The sequence below is a fragment of the Salmo salar genome, chromosome 25 (assembly GCF_965601325.2).
Source record: "Salmo salar chromosome 25, fSalSal1, whole genome shotgun sequence".
Lineage (NCBI taxonomy): Eukaryota > Metazoa > Chordata > Actinopteri > Salmoniformes > Salmonidae > Salmo > Salmo salar.
This window is the reverse complement of record NC_138315.1, coordinates 33,188,913-33,205,487: the sequence shown is the minus strand read 5'-3', so window position 1 is coordinate 33,205,487 and position 16,575 is coordinate 33,188,913. Positions and strand designations below refer to the sequence as shown.

The window sequence follows — 16,575 nt, the reverse complement described above, 5'->3', positions numbered from 1 at the left end:
ACATAATATGGACTTGGTCTTTTACCAAATATGTCTATTCCCTACCTTGTCACAACACAACTGAATGGCTCAAACGCATTAATAAGGAAAGAAATTCCACAAATTAACAAAGCCCACCTGTTAATTGAAATGCATTCCAGGTGACTACCTCATGAAACTGGTTGAGAGAATGACAAGAGTGTGCAAAGCTGTCATCAAGGCAAAGGGTGGCTACTTTGAAGAATCTCAAATATAAAATATATTTTGGTTTCTTTAACACTTTTTTGGGTTACAACATGATTCCATATGTGTTATTTCATAGTTTTGATATCTTCACTAATATTCTACAATGTAGAAAATAGTAAAAATAAAGAAAAACCCTTGAATGAGTAGGTGCGTTCAAACTTCTGACTGGTACTGTATATTTACAAAAAATATATATATGGGGGGATTGGAAATTATGCAGATAATGACATTGATGGAAGCCACAATCTGCAATATTCAATCTGATCTACCCCCACCCCCACCAAAAAAAAAAATCTTGATAAGTACGGATTTTCCATATGGTAAACTGTGTGTGTGTGTGTGTGTGGTACCAGACAGGCCTAATTAAATGCACAGCTGTTTGTTGCTAAGCCGGTTACCAGGGGCTTTAAGTCACAGAGGACCAGGCTTTACCCCTCTTCACTGCCTCCTCCTCTACCTCACCTCTCTTCACCCCTCACCCATCCTCATCCACCTCACCCCTCACTCATCCTCCTCTACCTCACCCCTCTTAACCATTGACCTCCACCTCACCCCTCTTCACCCCTCACCCATCCTCCTCCTCTACCTCATCCCACTTCACCCTCTGCCTAACCCCTCTTCACCCATCCCCCTTTACCTCCAATACTTCACCCTCTCCTTCACCTCTTGCCCGGGATCTACTAGATTTGTTTTACCTAGCAAGACATATAATAGAAAAGATACAGAGACTGATGTAGGGACATACGGCCGAGAGAGCAAGGGTTGAGTGTTTCAAGAGAGTTCTTTGGGGTCATGGGTTGAGTGTTTCAAGAGAGTTCTTTGGGGTCAAGGGTTGAGTGTTTCAAGATAGTTATTTTGGGTCCAAACTGCTGCAGAAGACTCTTGATATACCACCACCAGTTGTCCTGCCAGGCACCATAACACCAAGTCCATGTTTTTCTGGGAGATGCAGCCCCCTACATGAAAAACTGATTCACCCTTATCCAGGTATGTTGATAATAGAATGTTGGAATCAATCTTTCTGTTTCTAATTTCCCTTGTTACTGCATACATGTATGCACATCTATATGAGAAATGCCATTTTATTAAGGCTTTTGGAATATGGTTCCTGGAAAATTGTATTCTTTTTTTTTTACCAAATAGGCTATATTTTATATCTAACATATATTCTCATTATCTCTCATTCACAGGTGTCCATCTCAATGAACCTGGGTGTTCCTACAACTACCGCCACTCTCGTTGTCATAGAGAATGCTTTCGGCATCATGGCTGCAAGGATGAGGACTCTTGTTCGGCTAACCGAGTGTAACCCTGAAAAGGCTAAGGACATTCTGAAGGCTTGTCTGGCCTTCCACAACTACAACTCATTTTTATGATGTCTGTGTGCATTAATTTAGATTAGATTGAACTACACCACACAAAAGATAGCCTGTAAGGTCTGCAGCACACAGCTCTTCTCAACATTGTCAGTACTTGATTATCAAATAGAATGCATTGAAACACCTTGTATCGAGATGAAGAAACAGAGCTTTTTCAGCACACAAAAAAATTAACCTTATTCTTGCATCTGGGCTCTGAAAGTAAACCACAATACAACAGTGTCTGCTAAGAACAGACATGTAAACAACACATCAATGAAATATCATTAAAGTGTCAGACAAATGCAATTATTTGTAGAATAGTACAAATGTGTCTGTGAAAAAGACATGCAAACAAAAGTGTCTATTGAATAAAATTGTCTAGAGTCTGACTCCTGAGATGTCTGAACAACAAGAACAAGTTGTTAATTTCACTGTGGTCCCAGTCGTTCGGTCCATGTCTTCTTCTTGAAGTCATGCACAAATTCATGCAGCTGGTGATCAAATTCCAACCAGAGTTTTGGCAATAGTTCATCCATGAAATCAGCTATAGGTGCCAGGGCCCTGTGGAGAGGATGAGAAGAGGGGGGGACATGTTAGGAGTGTCTGTGGAGAGCAGTGTGCATGGTGAGGAGAGGAGGAAAAAAGGACAACAGAAGAGAGGAAAGGATATCAGAATAAAGGAGGAGAGTCTGAAATTATTTACTTCTGGGTGGCTCAATGCATGACGTTCTCCAGATCTTGAAATCGGTCTTTGCAACGCCTTTGCGAGTGATGTGTCATGGGCTGAGTCTGCAGCTCTTTTCTCCCTTCTTCTCACAGTCCTGCTACTACTGCTGCTGCTCTGTGGCATTGGTGAGGAGCAAGCCAGTGGAGTAGGTATTGGATGTGGGCCCAGGATAGGGCTTCCCAGGTCCTTCATAGAGATGGTTTTCCATTCTGCACTGCAGCTCAGTGCGGGAGATGGGTTGGGGGTTAATGACCAGTCAGTGCTGGGGGCAGGTGAAGAGGCAATGCTGGGGAGCAGAGAACAAAACCTGGTGTTGTCCCCATTCACTGGTGTTTGTGCCTTGAAAAATAAAAAAGTAGAGGGCTTTTTAGTTCACATAATCAAACCATCCAAAACATTCAATGAACAACATATGAAATATCATTAACCAGGACTAAAATAGACTATAATGTTGCAAATGTTTGAGCAGAGTTGAGTTAGCTTAGCTACTCAACTCTGCTCAAACATTTGCAACATTTTAGCTAGCTGGACCTTGATACCGAACTTTGACTTAGGTGTTACCAATGTGGGAAGCTTATGATTTTCTTTCTCTGACAAAATTATGTTTGATCAAAAAGTTGTAAAGATCTTTAGTTTAGTTGGTTGGCTTGCTTGCTTTCTCTACATGAGTATGTTGCTAGGCTAGAGCTGGCTGGCTGGCTTTTGTTCGCAAACATGGCTACTCTTTTCCTCGACTACAATAGAAAATACAACATACCTCATTCTCTTGTGAAGATGGCATGTTGCTTTCCGTCTTGCTTACTTCAGTACCTCCTTGGCTAAGCAACGCTTGAAGTTGTCGTTCGCCATGTTGAATCCACACTGAGTTTTCGGACTAAATCGATAAGAAGAAACTCGCGTCACCCCTACAGTTGACCAATCGCCAACGAAGGGGTGTAGACTTCGGCTACCGAACTTTGGCTTGCTTCGTCAAAACATTTTGTGTGCACAAACAGATGAACAAAACCCTTAACGAAGACCAAAACGAACCAAAATGTCACAAAATGTCTTCATAATATATGCACAAACTGTTCCAGATGGAGAGACTAGGAGAGGATGAGAATAGAGAGGGAGGACTAGAAGGACATCAAAAGGTATTGAGAAAATAATGAGCAGGGGAGAGCGACGGTAGACGTGGAGAGCGGAGGATTATGTAGAGCCTACGTTTTTTTATGTGTTTGGGCTAAGGTAAGGTTGAGGGAAAGGGATGGGTGAGTGAACTTCACACCTGATAATTAGATTTACTGACTTGGATAATTCCCATTATATTAATGAAAACCGGCTTATGAAATATTTAAAGCCTGCCTGTGTGTCTGGCGGGTGGGCGCAGGCATGCTGGTGTGGAGCAGGGAAAGTAGTGAGGCGAACCAGAGGGGCGACATGTGCAAAACGTTTCAGTAAATCAATAATGCATTAAGTCCCTCCATGCCCCACACCATAGTCCTACAATGGTGATACATGCTTACAAGCCACACAAATATACAGATGAAGTACACACACAACAAACAAGTACTCACTAACACACAACAAACAAGTACTCACTAACACACATACAACCCCCCCCCCAAAAAAAACCTGCAGACACTCGGCCCTCCGTGGAATGAGTTTGACACCTCTAGTTTACAGTGATTGACGGACTATAGAGTGGAGGGTTTACAGTGATTATGTAAACCACAGGGAGACTCTCTGGAGCTCTCCGTCTGTCTGTCCCCAAGCTCTGAGCCTGTTACAGACAAAATAAGCCTGTGTGTGTGTGTGTGTGTGTGTGTGTGTGTGTGTGTGTGTGTGTGTGTGTGTGTGTGTGTGTGTGTGTGTGTGAGTTTGCTCAAAATAAGAGTAAAGATGCCTTTATGTTTTCTACAAACAGGTCTGAAGTGGGTAATCAGGACACTGTCTGTGTTTTTGTTTGTGTGTTGGGGGGGGGTACTGTGTGGTTGTCAGTGGAGGCTGCTGAGGGGAGTACGGAGCAAATGGAATGGCATCAAATAGGTGTGTTTGATGTACTTGATACCATTCCACTAATTCCGCTCCAGCCACTACCACGAGCCCGTCCTCCCCAATTAAGGTGCCACCAACCTCCTGCGGTGTATGTGAGTGTTTGTTACAGACAGGTTACTGTGTCCTAACATGTGGCTGCTGTTCTTGCATGGTGTGAAAGATACTTTTGGACAAAGCCTGAGGTGTTGTGGTGGAAAATACATTGTGAAATTCACAACACAACCTGAACATTCATGTCTCCTGTGAATATTGTTTTCCCCAATGTGTTTATACATCTATATTTTCATCATTTTTTCCCCGAGGTGAGTCTCACCGGTTTGGGCATCTTTGTCCTCTCTCCAGCCTTGCCCTTCTGCTGAGAAAATACAAAGAAATCGTCCTCCGTCTCGTTGACTCGCCCTGGGCTCCACTGCCTGTAGGAGAGAGCAGATAAGTTATTATTAACACTATAAATAACAAAGGAGAGCGCAGATCAGTTACCATTAACACAGAGAAAGAAAAAGATGTATCTAACATCAATGTCAGTGATAATTGACAGTTCAGGATAACAAAACTCATGTAAAAAAACATCACATTTGAATTTATTTTGTATTGAGTCAGTTGTAGTGGTTACTACACTTCCCAACTGAAAACATATGCTGGCTCCTGAACAACAACTCCAAACAGTGAAAATAGAAAATGGGAGGGAGGGAGGGAACGTACATGGCGGGAGGGAGGGGGAGGGCTCGAGCGCCAGCGTTAGGTAGGCCTTGATGTAGTCCCTGTGGTGACAGAGCCCTGAGATGGCAAAGGCCAGAAATAGGCTCTGCTAATGAAGTAATGAAAGTCAGCCCAGAGAGAGAGCAGAGAGATGTGATAGCAGCCAGCCAGGCAGGCAGGGCTGCAGAACTAAGCAGGAAATGAGGAGCAGGCTTACTGAGGGATGGTAATCTGACTCTATCTTTACCTCTCACTCTCTCTCTCTCCCTAGCAGAGACTGGGGGAACAGATATACTGCAGTGTGATAGGGGAGGTAGAGAACCCAAGCTGGGCCTGCCCCACTTACCTGGTACAGAGGAGATAAAAGAGTGGACAGAATCACGAGAGTGATGGAGGAAGAAGGGGCAGAAGCTCTACATTGCTTCCTAACTAACTTTCTCCCTCATTGAGCACGAAGGAAGAAAATAAGGTTATTCTAACTTCTGAGTAAGAATTACCCTTTTGAAGGACACAGGAACTATTTTAGATAAGGTATTGAGTCCAAATAGACATTTCATGCTATTCCTCTACCTTTTAATCTCCCTTTTATCTCCCTAATAAATTCTAGGGTGTCGTCAAGTACCTGGACTCCCTGCGTTTAGTAGGGCACAACGTTGTGGTACGCTGAGATAGAAATATATCAGGCCAGACATGCCTCGCTAACATGTAGAGGAAGCAATCATATCTATCACCGTCCTCAACGTGACACAGGTGCTTAGATTTCATCCCTAGAGCAGGACTGGTTTCTATATATTCTAGCTATATTAGTCTCTACAAGGACCTCCGGTGGGTCTTTGGGAGAAAGATGACCTGTGATTTCCCCTCCCACCTCAGGGCAGCCTTAACCGGCGACTTTGTGAGGTCATTAAATAGCATCCGGCGCCAAACATAGGTACTCCCTGTTTACCCCACTCACTTTTAAACCTGCCTGGCAGAGAAAAGCTATAATCCTGTCTGCAGTGTGTGTGTGTGTGTGTGTTACCTGACCCCTCCATTCACCAAATCCTGAGCGTCACTCTCAAACGGATACAGCTTCCAGGTCACCATTCATGCAGAAAGTAACAGGCTCTGATCTCCACACACACATTACTCTCTTTCATCTCTCTCCCTTTCTGAATTTTTCTTTTGCTCTCTCTGACGCAGTAGCGTTTAACAAGACATGGCTTATAGCTCTCATAAAACTAGTTACAGGCGTATAAGTAACAAGCCTTTTCCACACCCTGTCAGTGTACTCCTCATGAATCCTGTTTCCCTCCTCTCCATTCCCTTGTTCCTCTCTCATTTCATACTTTCACTGCAGTGGTACAAGCAAGTGCAGAAGGGCTGCTGAACACATGGGCCAATGGGTTTGCGGGGTGTGTGTGTGTTTACAGATCTGATGGCCACATCTCCAGCTGTGGTGTGAGTGATACTACAGAGGGTATACAAACAAAGGAGATGTAGAACCCACTACAACAACAAGAAACTGTACTAGGCTCTCCTTATGGGGGCATTACAACTTCCAGATAGTTGGGTGAAAGGCTCACAAGAGTGACACTGTGTACGATTTCTGTCATGACCTCGTCTGATGGTTCCAAAGAAAAGTTCACCCCCCCAAAAGATATTACACATCAAACATTGTTACTTTTGCCAAGCCCATCAAGAAAGACCCTGATTGGCTAACCACTGCTCCATTCACAGCTATTTCTGTCTGTTGGCAAGGATACTCACACACACAGTGCTTTTAACAGTGTTTTCAACTTACATATTTAACACACTTTGACATACATTATTACATAGTGCATGTTCATTTACACAGTTATTAGTATTCAACATGTCCTCTTGGTTCACATCTTGCTGCTACGCCACCATGTCTATGTCAGTTATCATTTAGTTCATTTGAATATTCTCTCATCATTGATGTAAGGGCTTAGTTATCTAATATTGGTGGGGCATATTAACCTGTTTAAAGGATACTCCTGAATCAAATGAAAGTTTATTTGTCACGTGCGCCGAATACAACAGGTGTAGACCTTACAGTGAAATGCTTACTTACAGGCTCTAACCAATAGTGCAAAAAAGGTATTAGGTGAACAATAGGTAAGTAAAGAAATAAAACAACAGTAAAAAGACAGGCTATATACAGTAGCGAGGCTATAAAAGTAGCGAGGCTACATACAGACACCGGTTAGTCAGGCTGATTGAGGTAGTATGTACATGTAGATATGGTTAAAGTGATCACTATGATCAATAATAGTTTTTGTTAAGTGTACCTTTAACAGAGCTGAGATTCAAGTGCCTTCACCCTATTGCTTACCCCTATCAAGTTGTTTCAGATCTACACAAGTGCCTAGGGAGGAGGGTTTACGGTTTCTTCTGGACACGGCCTAACTGTACTGGCCCAATTACCACATGCCCTAGAGATATCCCTTACTGGGACAGTGGTTAAGGTGTTTGTCATTGGTGCTAGTGGCCTGGGTTTGCGACCCGCTTGGGGAGTCCCCCTACACTCACATTCTTAGCAATATATGTTAATGTCATTATTTGGCAACAATTATAAAAAACACCTATCTGATCTCATTAAAATGTGTTTCTCATTAAAAGACGGGAATCGGTAGAATTCTAGATAGAGTTCTTTTTGAGATGCTCAGCTATCGTCTTTTTGAAATCCACCCCACATGCACCAAATGTGTCTCTGATAAGGAATGGCATCAGTTCTCGTCATTGCATTTCCGAAACATGGCCGGGGTAGTAGTCTTGCTTCTGATATAAACATGGCCGAGGTAGTTGTGTTGCTTCTGATATAAACATGGCCGGGGTAGTAGTGTTGCTTCTGATATAAACATGGCCGAGGTAGTAGTGTTGCTTCTGATAGAAACATGGTACGAGGTAGTAGTGTTGCTTCTGATAGAAACATGGCCGGGGTAGTAGTGTTGCTTCTGATATAAACATTGTACGAGGTAGTAGTTTTGCTTCTGATATAAACATGGCCGAGGTAGTAGTGTTGCTTCTGATAGAAACATGGTTCGAGGTAGTAGTGTTGCTTCTGATATAAACATGGTTCGAGGTAGTAGTGTTGCTTCTGATATAAACATGGCCGAGGTAGTAGTGTTGCTTCTGATAGAAACATGGTTCGAGGTAGTAGTGTTGCTTCTGATATAAACATGGCAGAGGTAGTAGTGTTGCTTCTGATAGAAACATGGTCCGAGGTAGTAGTGTTGCTTCTGATATAAACATGGTTCGAGGTAGTAGTGTTGCTTCTGATATAAACATGGTCCGGGGTAGTAGTGTTGCTTCTGATATAAACATGGTTCGAGGTAGTAGTGTTGCTTCTGATAGAAACATGGTCCGAGGTAGTAGTGTTGCTTCTGATATAAACATGGTCCGGGGTAGTAGTGTTGCTTCTGATATAAACATGGTTCGAGGTAGTAGTGTTGCTTCTGATAGAAACATGGTCCGAGGTAGTAATGTTGCTTCTGATAGAAACATGGTCCGAGGTAGTAGTGTTGCTTCTGATATAAACATGGTTCGAGGTATTAGTGTTGCTTCTGATATAAACATGGTTCGAGGTAGTAGTGTTACTTCTGATAGAAACATGGTCCGAGGTAGTAGTGTTGCTTCTGATAGAAACATGGTTCGAGGTAGTAGTGTTGCTTCTGATAGAAACATGGTTCGAGGTAGTAGTGTTGCTTCTGATAGAAACATGGTTCGAGGTAGTAGTGTTGCTTCTGATAGAAACATGGTTCGAGGTAGTAGTGTTGCTTTTGATATAAACATGGCCTGAGGTAGTAGTGTTGCTTCTGATATAAACATGGCCGAGGTAGTAGTGTTGCTTCTGATAGAAACATGGTTCAAGGTAGTAGTGTTGCTTCTGATAGAAACATGGTTCAAGGTAGTAGTGTTGCTTCTGTTATAAACATGGTTCGAGGTAGTAGTGTTGCTTCTGATAGAAACATGGTTCGAGGTAGTAGTGTTGCTTCTGATAGAAACATGGTTTGAGGTAGTAGTGTTGCTTTTGATATAAACATGGTCTGAGGTAGTAGTGTTGCTTCTGATAGAAACATGGCCGAGGTAGTAGTGTTGCTTCTGATAGAAACATGGTTTAAGGTAGTAGTGTTGCTTCTGATAGAAACATGGTTCAAGGTAGTAGTGTTGCTTCTGTTATAAACATGGTTCGAGGTAGTAGTGTTGCTTCTGATTGAAACATGGTCCGAGGTAGTTGTGTTGCTTCTGATAGAAACATGGCCGAGGTAGTAGTGTTGCTTCTGATATAAACATGGTTCGAGGTAGTTGTGTTGCTTCTGATATAAACATGGCCGAGGTAGTAGTGTTGCTTCTGATATAAACACGGCTGAGGTAGTAGTGTTGCTTCTGATATAAACATGGCCGAGGTAGTAGTGTTGCTTCTTATATAAACATGGCCGAGGTAGTATTGTTGCTTCTGACAGAAACATACCCAGAACATGGTTGACATATTCTCAGAATTTCAGAAATGTGTATATTTACAGTAGCATGTCTGTACTCTCACATTTGCCATTTAAGCAATGATGATATCAGTTATACCAAAACAATAAACAACACAGAGTTCCATCTACAACTTTTAATGTGGAACAATAGACAAATTGCAAAAGAATCACTTCGGACCAGCATTGGGGGTAATATATTACTTTTATAGTTAGGCCCTGTCCAGAAGGAACCGTAACCCCTCCTCCATAGCAGTGGTGTAAAGTACTGAAGTATTTGATTTATTTAACCTTTATTTAACTAGGCAAGTCAGTTAAGAACAAATTCTTATTTACGATGACGGCCTACCAAAAGGCAAAAAGCCTCCTGCGAGGACGGGCGCCTGGGATTAAAATCATTTTAAAATAAATACAATATAAATATAGGACAAAACACACATCACAACAAGAGAGACAACACTACATAAAGATAGAGTAAAAAAGTAAAGTAAAAATACATTACAGTACTACTTAAGTAGTTTTTGGGGTATCTGTACTTTATACTATTTATATTTTTGACATTTTGAACGCTTAGCAGGACAGGAAAATGGTCCAATTCACACACTTATCAAGAGAACATCCCTGGTCATCCCTACTGCCTCTGATCTGATGGACTCAAACACAAATGCATCGTTTGTAAATTATGTCTGAGTTTAGGAGTGTGCTCCTGGCTATCCGTAAATTTAAAAAAAGCTGTCCGGTTTGCTTAACATAAGGAATCTGAAATGATTTATACTTTTAGTTTTGATACTTAAGTATATTCAAGTACATTTACATTTACATTTAAGTCATTTAGCAGAGCGACTTACAAATTGGTACATTCACCTTATAATATCCAGTGGAACAACCACTTTACAATAGTGCATCTAAATCTTTTAAGGGGGGGAGGGGGGGGGGGGTTAGAAGGATTACTTTATCCGATCCCAGGTATTCCTTAAAGAGGTGGGGTTTCAGGTGTCTCCGGAAGGTGGTGATTGACTCCGCTGTCCTGGCGTCGTGAGGGAGCTTGTTCCACCATTGGGGTGCCAGAGCAGCGAACAGTTTTGACTGGGCTGAGCGGGAACTGTGCTTCCTCAGAGGTAGGGAGGCGAGCAGGCCAGAGGTGGATGAACGCAGTGCCCTTGTTTGGGTGTAGGGCCTGATCAGAGCCTGAAGGTACGGAGGTGCCGTTCCCCTCACAGCTCCGTAGGCAAGCACCATGGTCTTGTAGCGGATGCGAGCTTCAACTGGAAGCCAGTGGAGAGAGCGGAGGAGCGGGGTGACGTGAGAGAACTTGGGAAGGTTGAACACTAGACGGGCTGCGGCGTTCTGGATGAGTTGTAGGGGTTTAATGGCACAGGCAGGGAGCCCAGCCAACAGCGAGTTGCAGTAATCCAGACGGGAGATGACAAGTGCCTGGATTAGGACTTTCATTTTTACTTTAGTCATTTTCAATTAAGGTACGCTATAGTGAAGGGGTGTCCACAAAAGTATGTGGACACCCCTTCAAATTACTGGATTCGGCTATTTCCGCCACACCTGTTGCTGACAGGTGTATAAAATCGAGCACACCGCCATGCAATCTCCATAGACAAACATTGGCAGTAGAATGGCCCGTACTGAAGAGCTCAGTGACTTTCAACGTGGCACGCCATACTGTAGGATGCCACCTTTCCAACAAGTCAGTTTGTCAAATATCTGCCCTGGTCAACTGTGCTGTTATTGTGAAGTGGAAACGGCTCAGCCGCGAAGTCGTAGGCCACACATGCTCACAGAACAAGACTACCGAGTGCTGAAGGGAGTAGCGGGTAAAAATCGTCTGTCTTCGGTTGCGACACTCACTACCGAGTTCCAAACTGCCTCTGGAAGCAACATCAGCACAAGAACTGTTATCTGGAGCTTCATGAAATCGGTTTCCATGGCCGAGCAGCCACACACAAGACTAAGATCACAGTGTGCAATGCCAAGTGTTGTCTGGAGTGGTGTAAAGCTTGCCGCCATTGGACTCCGGAGAAGTGGAAACGCGTTCTCTGGAATGATGAATCACGCTTCACCATCTGGCGGTCCGACGGACTAAACTGGGTTTGGCAGATGCCAGGAGAACGCAACCTGCCCAAATGCATAGTACCCCATAGTGTAGTTTCTAGGATCTGAAGTATTTGGTGCCCCGAGAACAGTGTTGCCATGTTCGCTGTTTTCCCTGTTTTTTGCGGGTGAAAATGTAATTGTTGCAGGTTTTTGGGCTACTTCTAAGTTGCACCGCGGCCGTCATGGCATTCCTCTTAAATATAGATTTCACTGTGACCTGCTGCTGAGGCAGTAAGGCAGGCTGTTGATGAGTGAGTGGTGGGGAGGGCCGGAGGGGTGTGTGTGTGGGTGAGCACGTTGTGACAACTTATTACCAGTTGTCAGTGGCGGATTTAGGCATAGGCGACATGGGCGCCGCACAGGGTGGCATCTTGCCGGGAATAGCATGGGGCGCCCGCACAAAAAAAATATATATATTCCGAATGGTGACTTTTGCGTGATCGGCTTTCTATCACTCCTTTGCACATCACGTCAATGATATCATGTCACCGTGTGGGACTGTGGGTCAATTAACCTTGTCGGAGTGGGCTCCCTGATTCTAGTTTGTGAGCTAGGCAGGCTACTGCCTGGGAAGGTCTCCCACTCAGAAGTATGAGATGGGGAGGGAGTGGGGGTTGGTTGACCTCAGGTCTCCCCACTGGAAGCCTGAGGTAAGGGGAGAATCTATCACATAGCACACCTCTAACTTTGTACAGTACTAACGCAATTGGTTGTGCAATTTAGTTTGTGTGTTTCTTGTTTGAAGTGCAATAGTGTAATAATCAGGTTCTCTTCTTTATAAGTGTGTTATTCTATTTGTGTATTTGTGTGATAAGATTTGTGCAATTTAGTTTTAGGTGTGTTTTTTGTTAGCAATAGGGTAATAGTGTAATAATTTATATACTACAATTTGTTTCTATTTGTCTTTGCTACTTCTTTTTGATATTTGAGTCTTATTTTTGTATATATATTTATATAGTTTTAAATGTTATGATTATTTATTTGTGTTGTTCCAAATGTCTGAATAAAAATGAAAGTTAGTGCAGAATTTGAAGGGTGGTTCACCCAGGGAGCCATACAAGCTAGAACAGCCACTGCCAGTTGTATGTAGGCTATTTAGATTGTCATTATGGAGACACCAACTTCCAACTCTTTAAACATAAAACATGAATACACTAAAACTGATGCACATCAAGAAATAATGGAGACAAAGCACTGGAAAAACACTTTGGGCACACTAGAGCATATTAGATGAATTCGGTCGTAGTTGGTTTAAACTGCAGTCTAATGTTTACTGCTAAAAGAAAACGGTATCAAGCGAAGTGCTTATGCATGCTTAGCTCTTAGGGAAATTTGAAATGGAGGTTATGGAACTTCCTTGTATGGCTCTTTTTATGGAGAAAGTCCTAAACGAAACTGACATTAGGCAAAGTCTGAGGAATGATACATTTGCCTCTGTTGGTCATCAAGTAGCCAATTAATGTATATGCCATTGTCGGCTACCATTTGGTACAATAAATATGATGAAATGACGATATCTCTGGAGTCATTGCAAATCAATTTGTGCCACTTGTGTAGCCAATTTAATAAATAGCCTTAAACTTCAGTTTATTGTTGTTGTAGCCTTGTGTTATTATGCAATTATTAATGGACATGTTTAGTTAATTAAATTGGAAATGATCAAAGCTCTATCGCAATTGTTAGAATGCATTAGATTGACGGTAATAGCAGTCAGATTATGCTACAGGTAAAACATTCTAAAATATAAACACTGGCTGTTGACAAGCATATTCAGTTCATATACATATTATTAATATTTCATTCAGTCATTGAAATGACCCCATCCTCAGTAGCCTATTCCAGCAAGCTATTGGGAAACACAAACACTTCTTACCTCTTAAATTGCCTCGCTATTCATGTTGAATAAATTAGTCAGTTAACTTGAACTAAGCAAGCTGCTAAATTGTTCGGTTTTCATCATGCCTACATCTTCTCTAGTCTACTGTAGACTAACTGAAATGAGACATAGGCCTTGTTTAACTAAGTTTTTCTTGCTCAGAGATTTTTTTGTCCAACTCTCCTGTCGGATGTATCTATAGTTATGCACATGCGCAAAGGGGATTTATTTACAATTATAAACCTGGTTCGAGCCCTGAATGCTGATTGGTTGAAAGACGTGGTATATCAGACCATATACCATGGGTATGATTAAACATAACTTTTTACTGTTCTAATTACGTTGGTCACCATTTTATAATAGCAATAAGGTACCCCAGGGGTTTGTGGTATATGGCCAATATACCACGGCTGTCACGACTTCTGCCGAAGTCTTTTCCTCTCCTTGTTTGGGTGGTGTTCGACATCACTGGTCTTCTAGCCATCACCGATCAATTTTTCATGTTCCATTTGTTTTGTCTTGTTTTCACACACACCTGGTTTCAATTTTCTAATTACATGTTGTATATATTCCCTCTGTTTCCCCCATGTCCTTGTTGGGAATTGTTTATTTTGTAAGTACTCGTGCTATGTGTTACTGGTGTGCTATGGGTTTTGTACCCATGTCTTTGTTGTTTTGTATGCCGTTAGTTTTATATATTAAACTGCTCCGGCTATTCACCAAGTTCTGCTCTCCTGCGTTTGACTTCCCTGCCACCAGTTACGCACCCCTTACAAACAGCTAAAAGCTGTATCCAGGCACTCCACGTTACATCACGCTTAAGAACAGCCCTTAGCCGTGCTATATTTGCCATATACAATACCCCCTTGTGCAAATGATCTGGTGAGGTTAGTAAGGGTGAATTATCTTTTCTCTTGCCACATATTCAAATTCCTTTGTTACGTCATTTCATAGCTTGCTTAATGTCATAGCTTGCAATAATTATTATTTTGAAACCCAGATTTAGCTTGTAACCCAAGTTAATATGATATTCCTTCTTAGTTGTCTCGATAACGCTATGGAAAAGGGTTTATTGTATAAATATGGCAACGCCTCTCTTGATGTGAAAAAATTCATAAATGGTCTAGTTTTCAGGCCTTTTGGGACGGTTTTGAGTGGTCATTGGGCTCGACATTTTAGCTTAACCTGGCAACCCTGCCTGAGGAGACAAGTACAATTTGAATTAAGTTACTACCACAAAAAACATTTATAAAGCCAAAGAAAAACACTCCACTGGCAAGCTATTTTGAGGACCCTGGTCACAAGAGTGCAAAAAGAAACTGCTGTTACAAATGCTGCATATAATCACTTGCAACAAAGTTGCACACCGTTGTTTCCACTATGCCACAATGGGGAGCATGTCCATGAATCTCAAATAATACAATACACAAATAATACAATACACAAATATAATATATATATATATATATATATATATATATATATATATATATATATATATATATATATATATATATATATATATATATATATATATAAACACTTAACACCTTATCTATGCCAGTACAATGAATTAAATGTAACGTTTTAAAGTGAATGAAGTTGCCAATTAGCTTAATGTTGATTCACAGTAGCCTAAGGGTGCAACACTAGTCATGAAGCGCTTATCTAATTAGATAACTTTTGAAATGTTTAGCGCTTAAATGTTGTTCTATTGTCGATGGACCACAGTAATGCCCTTGAATAAAACGTGGAACATGATACCAAATGTTTACACAACTACAAAAAAAAAATGGGATTAATACCAATAGGCATATAGACAGCACGTAGGCTATACTTAGGTAGGCAACAAGCCTGCGTAACGACGACAAACAGCCACCGTCGAGCACAGGGCAAATCCTCTTCATTCTGAGCTCTTTAGGAGCCACCAGCGAAGAAATACACCCGATAAAAACTCACCTCAGTAGATGGACTGCGTTCAGAAAATGGTAAACTGCCTCCCCTGGGCCCACAGGGTAGTCTACTTTATATATCCAACGCGACCAAAATAGATCGATTTGTTTACCGTTAGACACTCCGCTGTTTCTCAGCCTCGGTATGCAGTGTGATGTATGAAGCGACTGAGCCAGTTTCACCGCCGGGCAAGAGAGGAGGTGTAGACAGTCAATATGGCCGTCGAACTTTACCGTGCGACGCGAGGCGTGGTTGAGCCGGGGGCATAACGTGTGCCGCGAAATTCAGACACGCTCCCTTCAAACTGAGTTGAGAGAGGAACACACATACACCACCCGATTAGCCACCAATCACCCCATTAACACACACAACAAAAACGTAAATATAACAAAAGAGTCAACTTCAAAATATCTAGCCTACAATAACCTGAAGGTAACCCATAGAAAGATGGACTAGACTACAGCCAATATAAAATATTTCTGAAAAGTAATTATTTTATACAGATTAAGTGTTGAGATCAGTATATCATTTCAAGGTAGTGTTGTTTCTATGAATATCCTTTTTTCAGCAGCTAAAATGTCATTATCTTTTCTATTTTTATTTAAGGTCAAATTAAATATAGCCTTCATTTTGTGAGTTACATAATCCACATACTGTAGTTTACAGACTAGACCAGTTCCAGGCATGACATATGACTGACTACCAAGATCTGCTTGTGAGGATGACACTTCAGAAACATAAGACCTACCAATTTATTCACTGACATATTGCTTTCTTCTATGAGTACCGTACTGCATTACCAGCTTATGTGTGAGCAGGAAATGTGACTCACTGATTAACGTCCTAATGATGAGAACATATGACTGCAACTTGTTGTGACACCTGTGGTTCCTAAACCTGTCTTCTTTATAGACCTAGGCCAACTCATACTCTTCTGGGAATATAATAAGCCTACATTTCATGCACTTGATCAAACATGTCCCGGTTTACACACACTTTCTTCTCCTACAGTCGTGGCCAAAGGTTTTGAGAATGACACAAATATTCATTTCCACAAAGTTTGCTGCTTCAGTGTCTTTAGATATTTTTGTCAGATGTTACTATGGAATA

The 16,575-nt window shown here is 41.8% G+C and overlaps 1 protein-coding gene across 3 annotated transcripts in view; it reads right to left on the bottom strand.

The window, feature by feature from the left end:
• Positions 1-15,717, bottom strand: part of LOC106586613 (radixin) — a 55,521-nt gene extending 39,804 nt beyond the window's left edge. Inside the window, exons 1-2 of one of the 3 annotated variants that reach the window (XM_045707423.2) lie at positions 15,472-15,717; positions 4,664-4,763 (exon numbers count right to left, since the gene is read on the bottom strand). In XM_045707423.2, coding sequence (XP_045563379.1) covers positions 4,664-4,675 — 12 coding nt within the window. In that variant the 5' untranslated portion in view covers positions 4,676-4,763; positions 15,472-15,717. Of the gene's footprint in view, positions 1-4,663; positions 4,764-15,471 lie in introns of those variants that run through there. The other 2 variants (XM_045707424.2, XM_045707425.2) reach the window with 2 other exon arrangements.
• Positions 15,718-16,575: the final 858 nt, after the last annotated feature.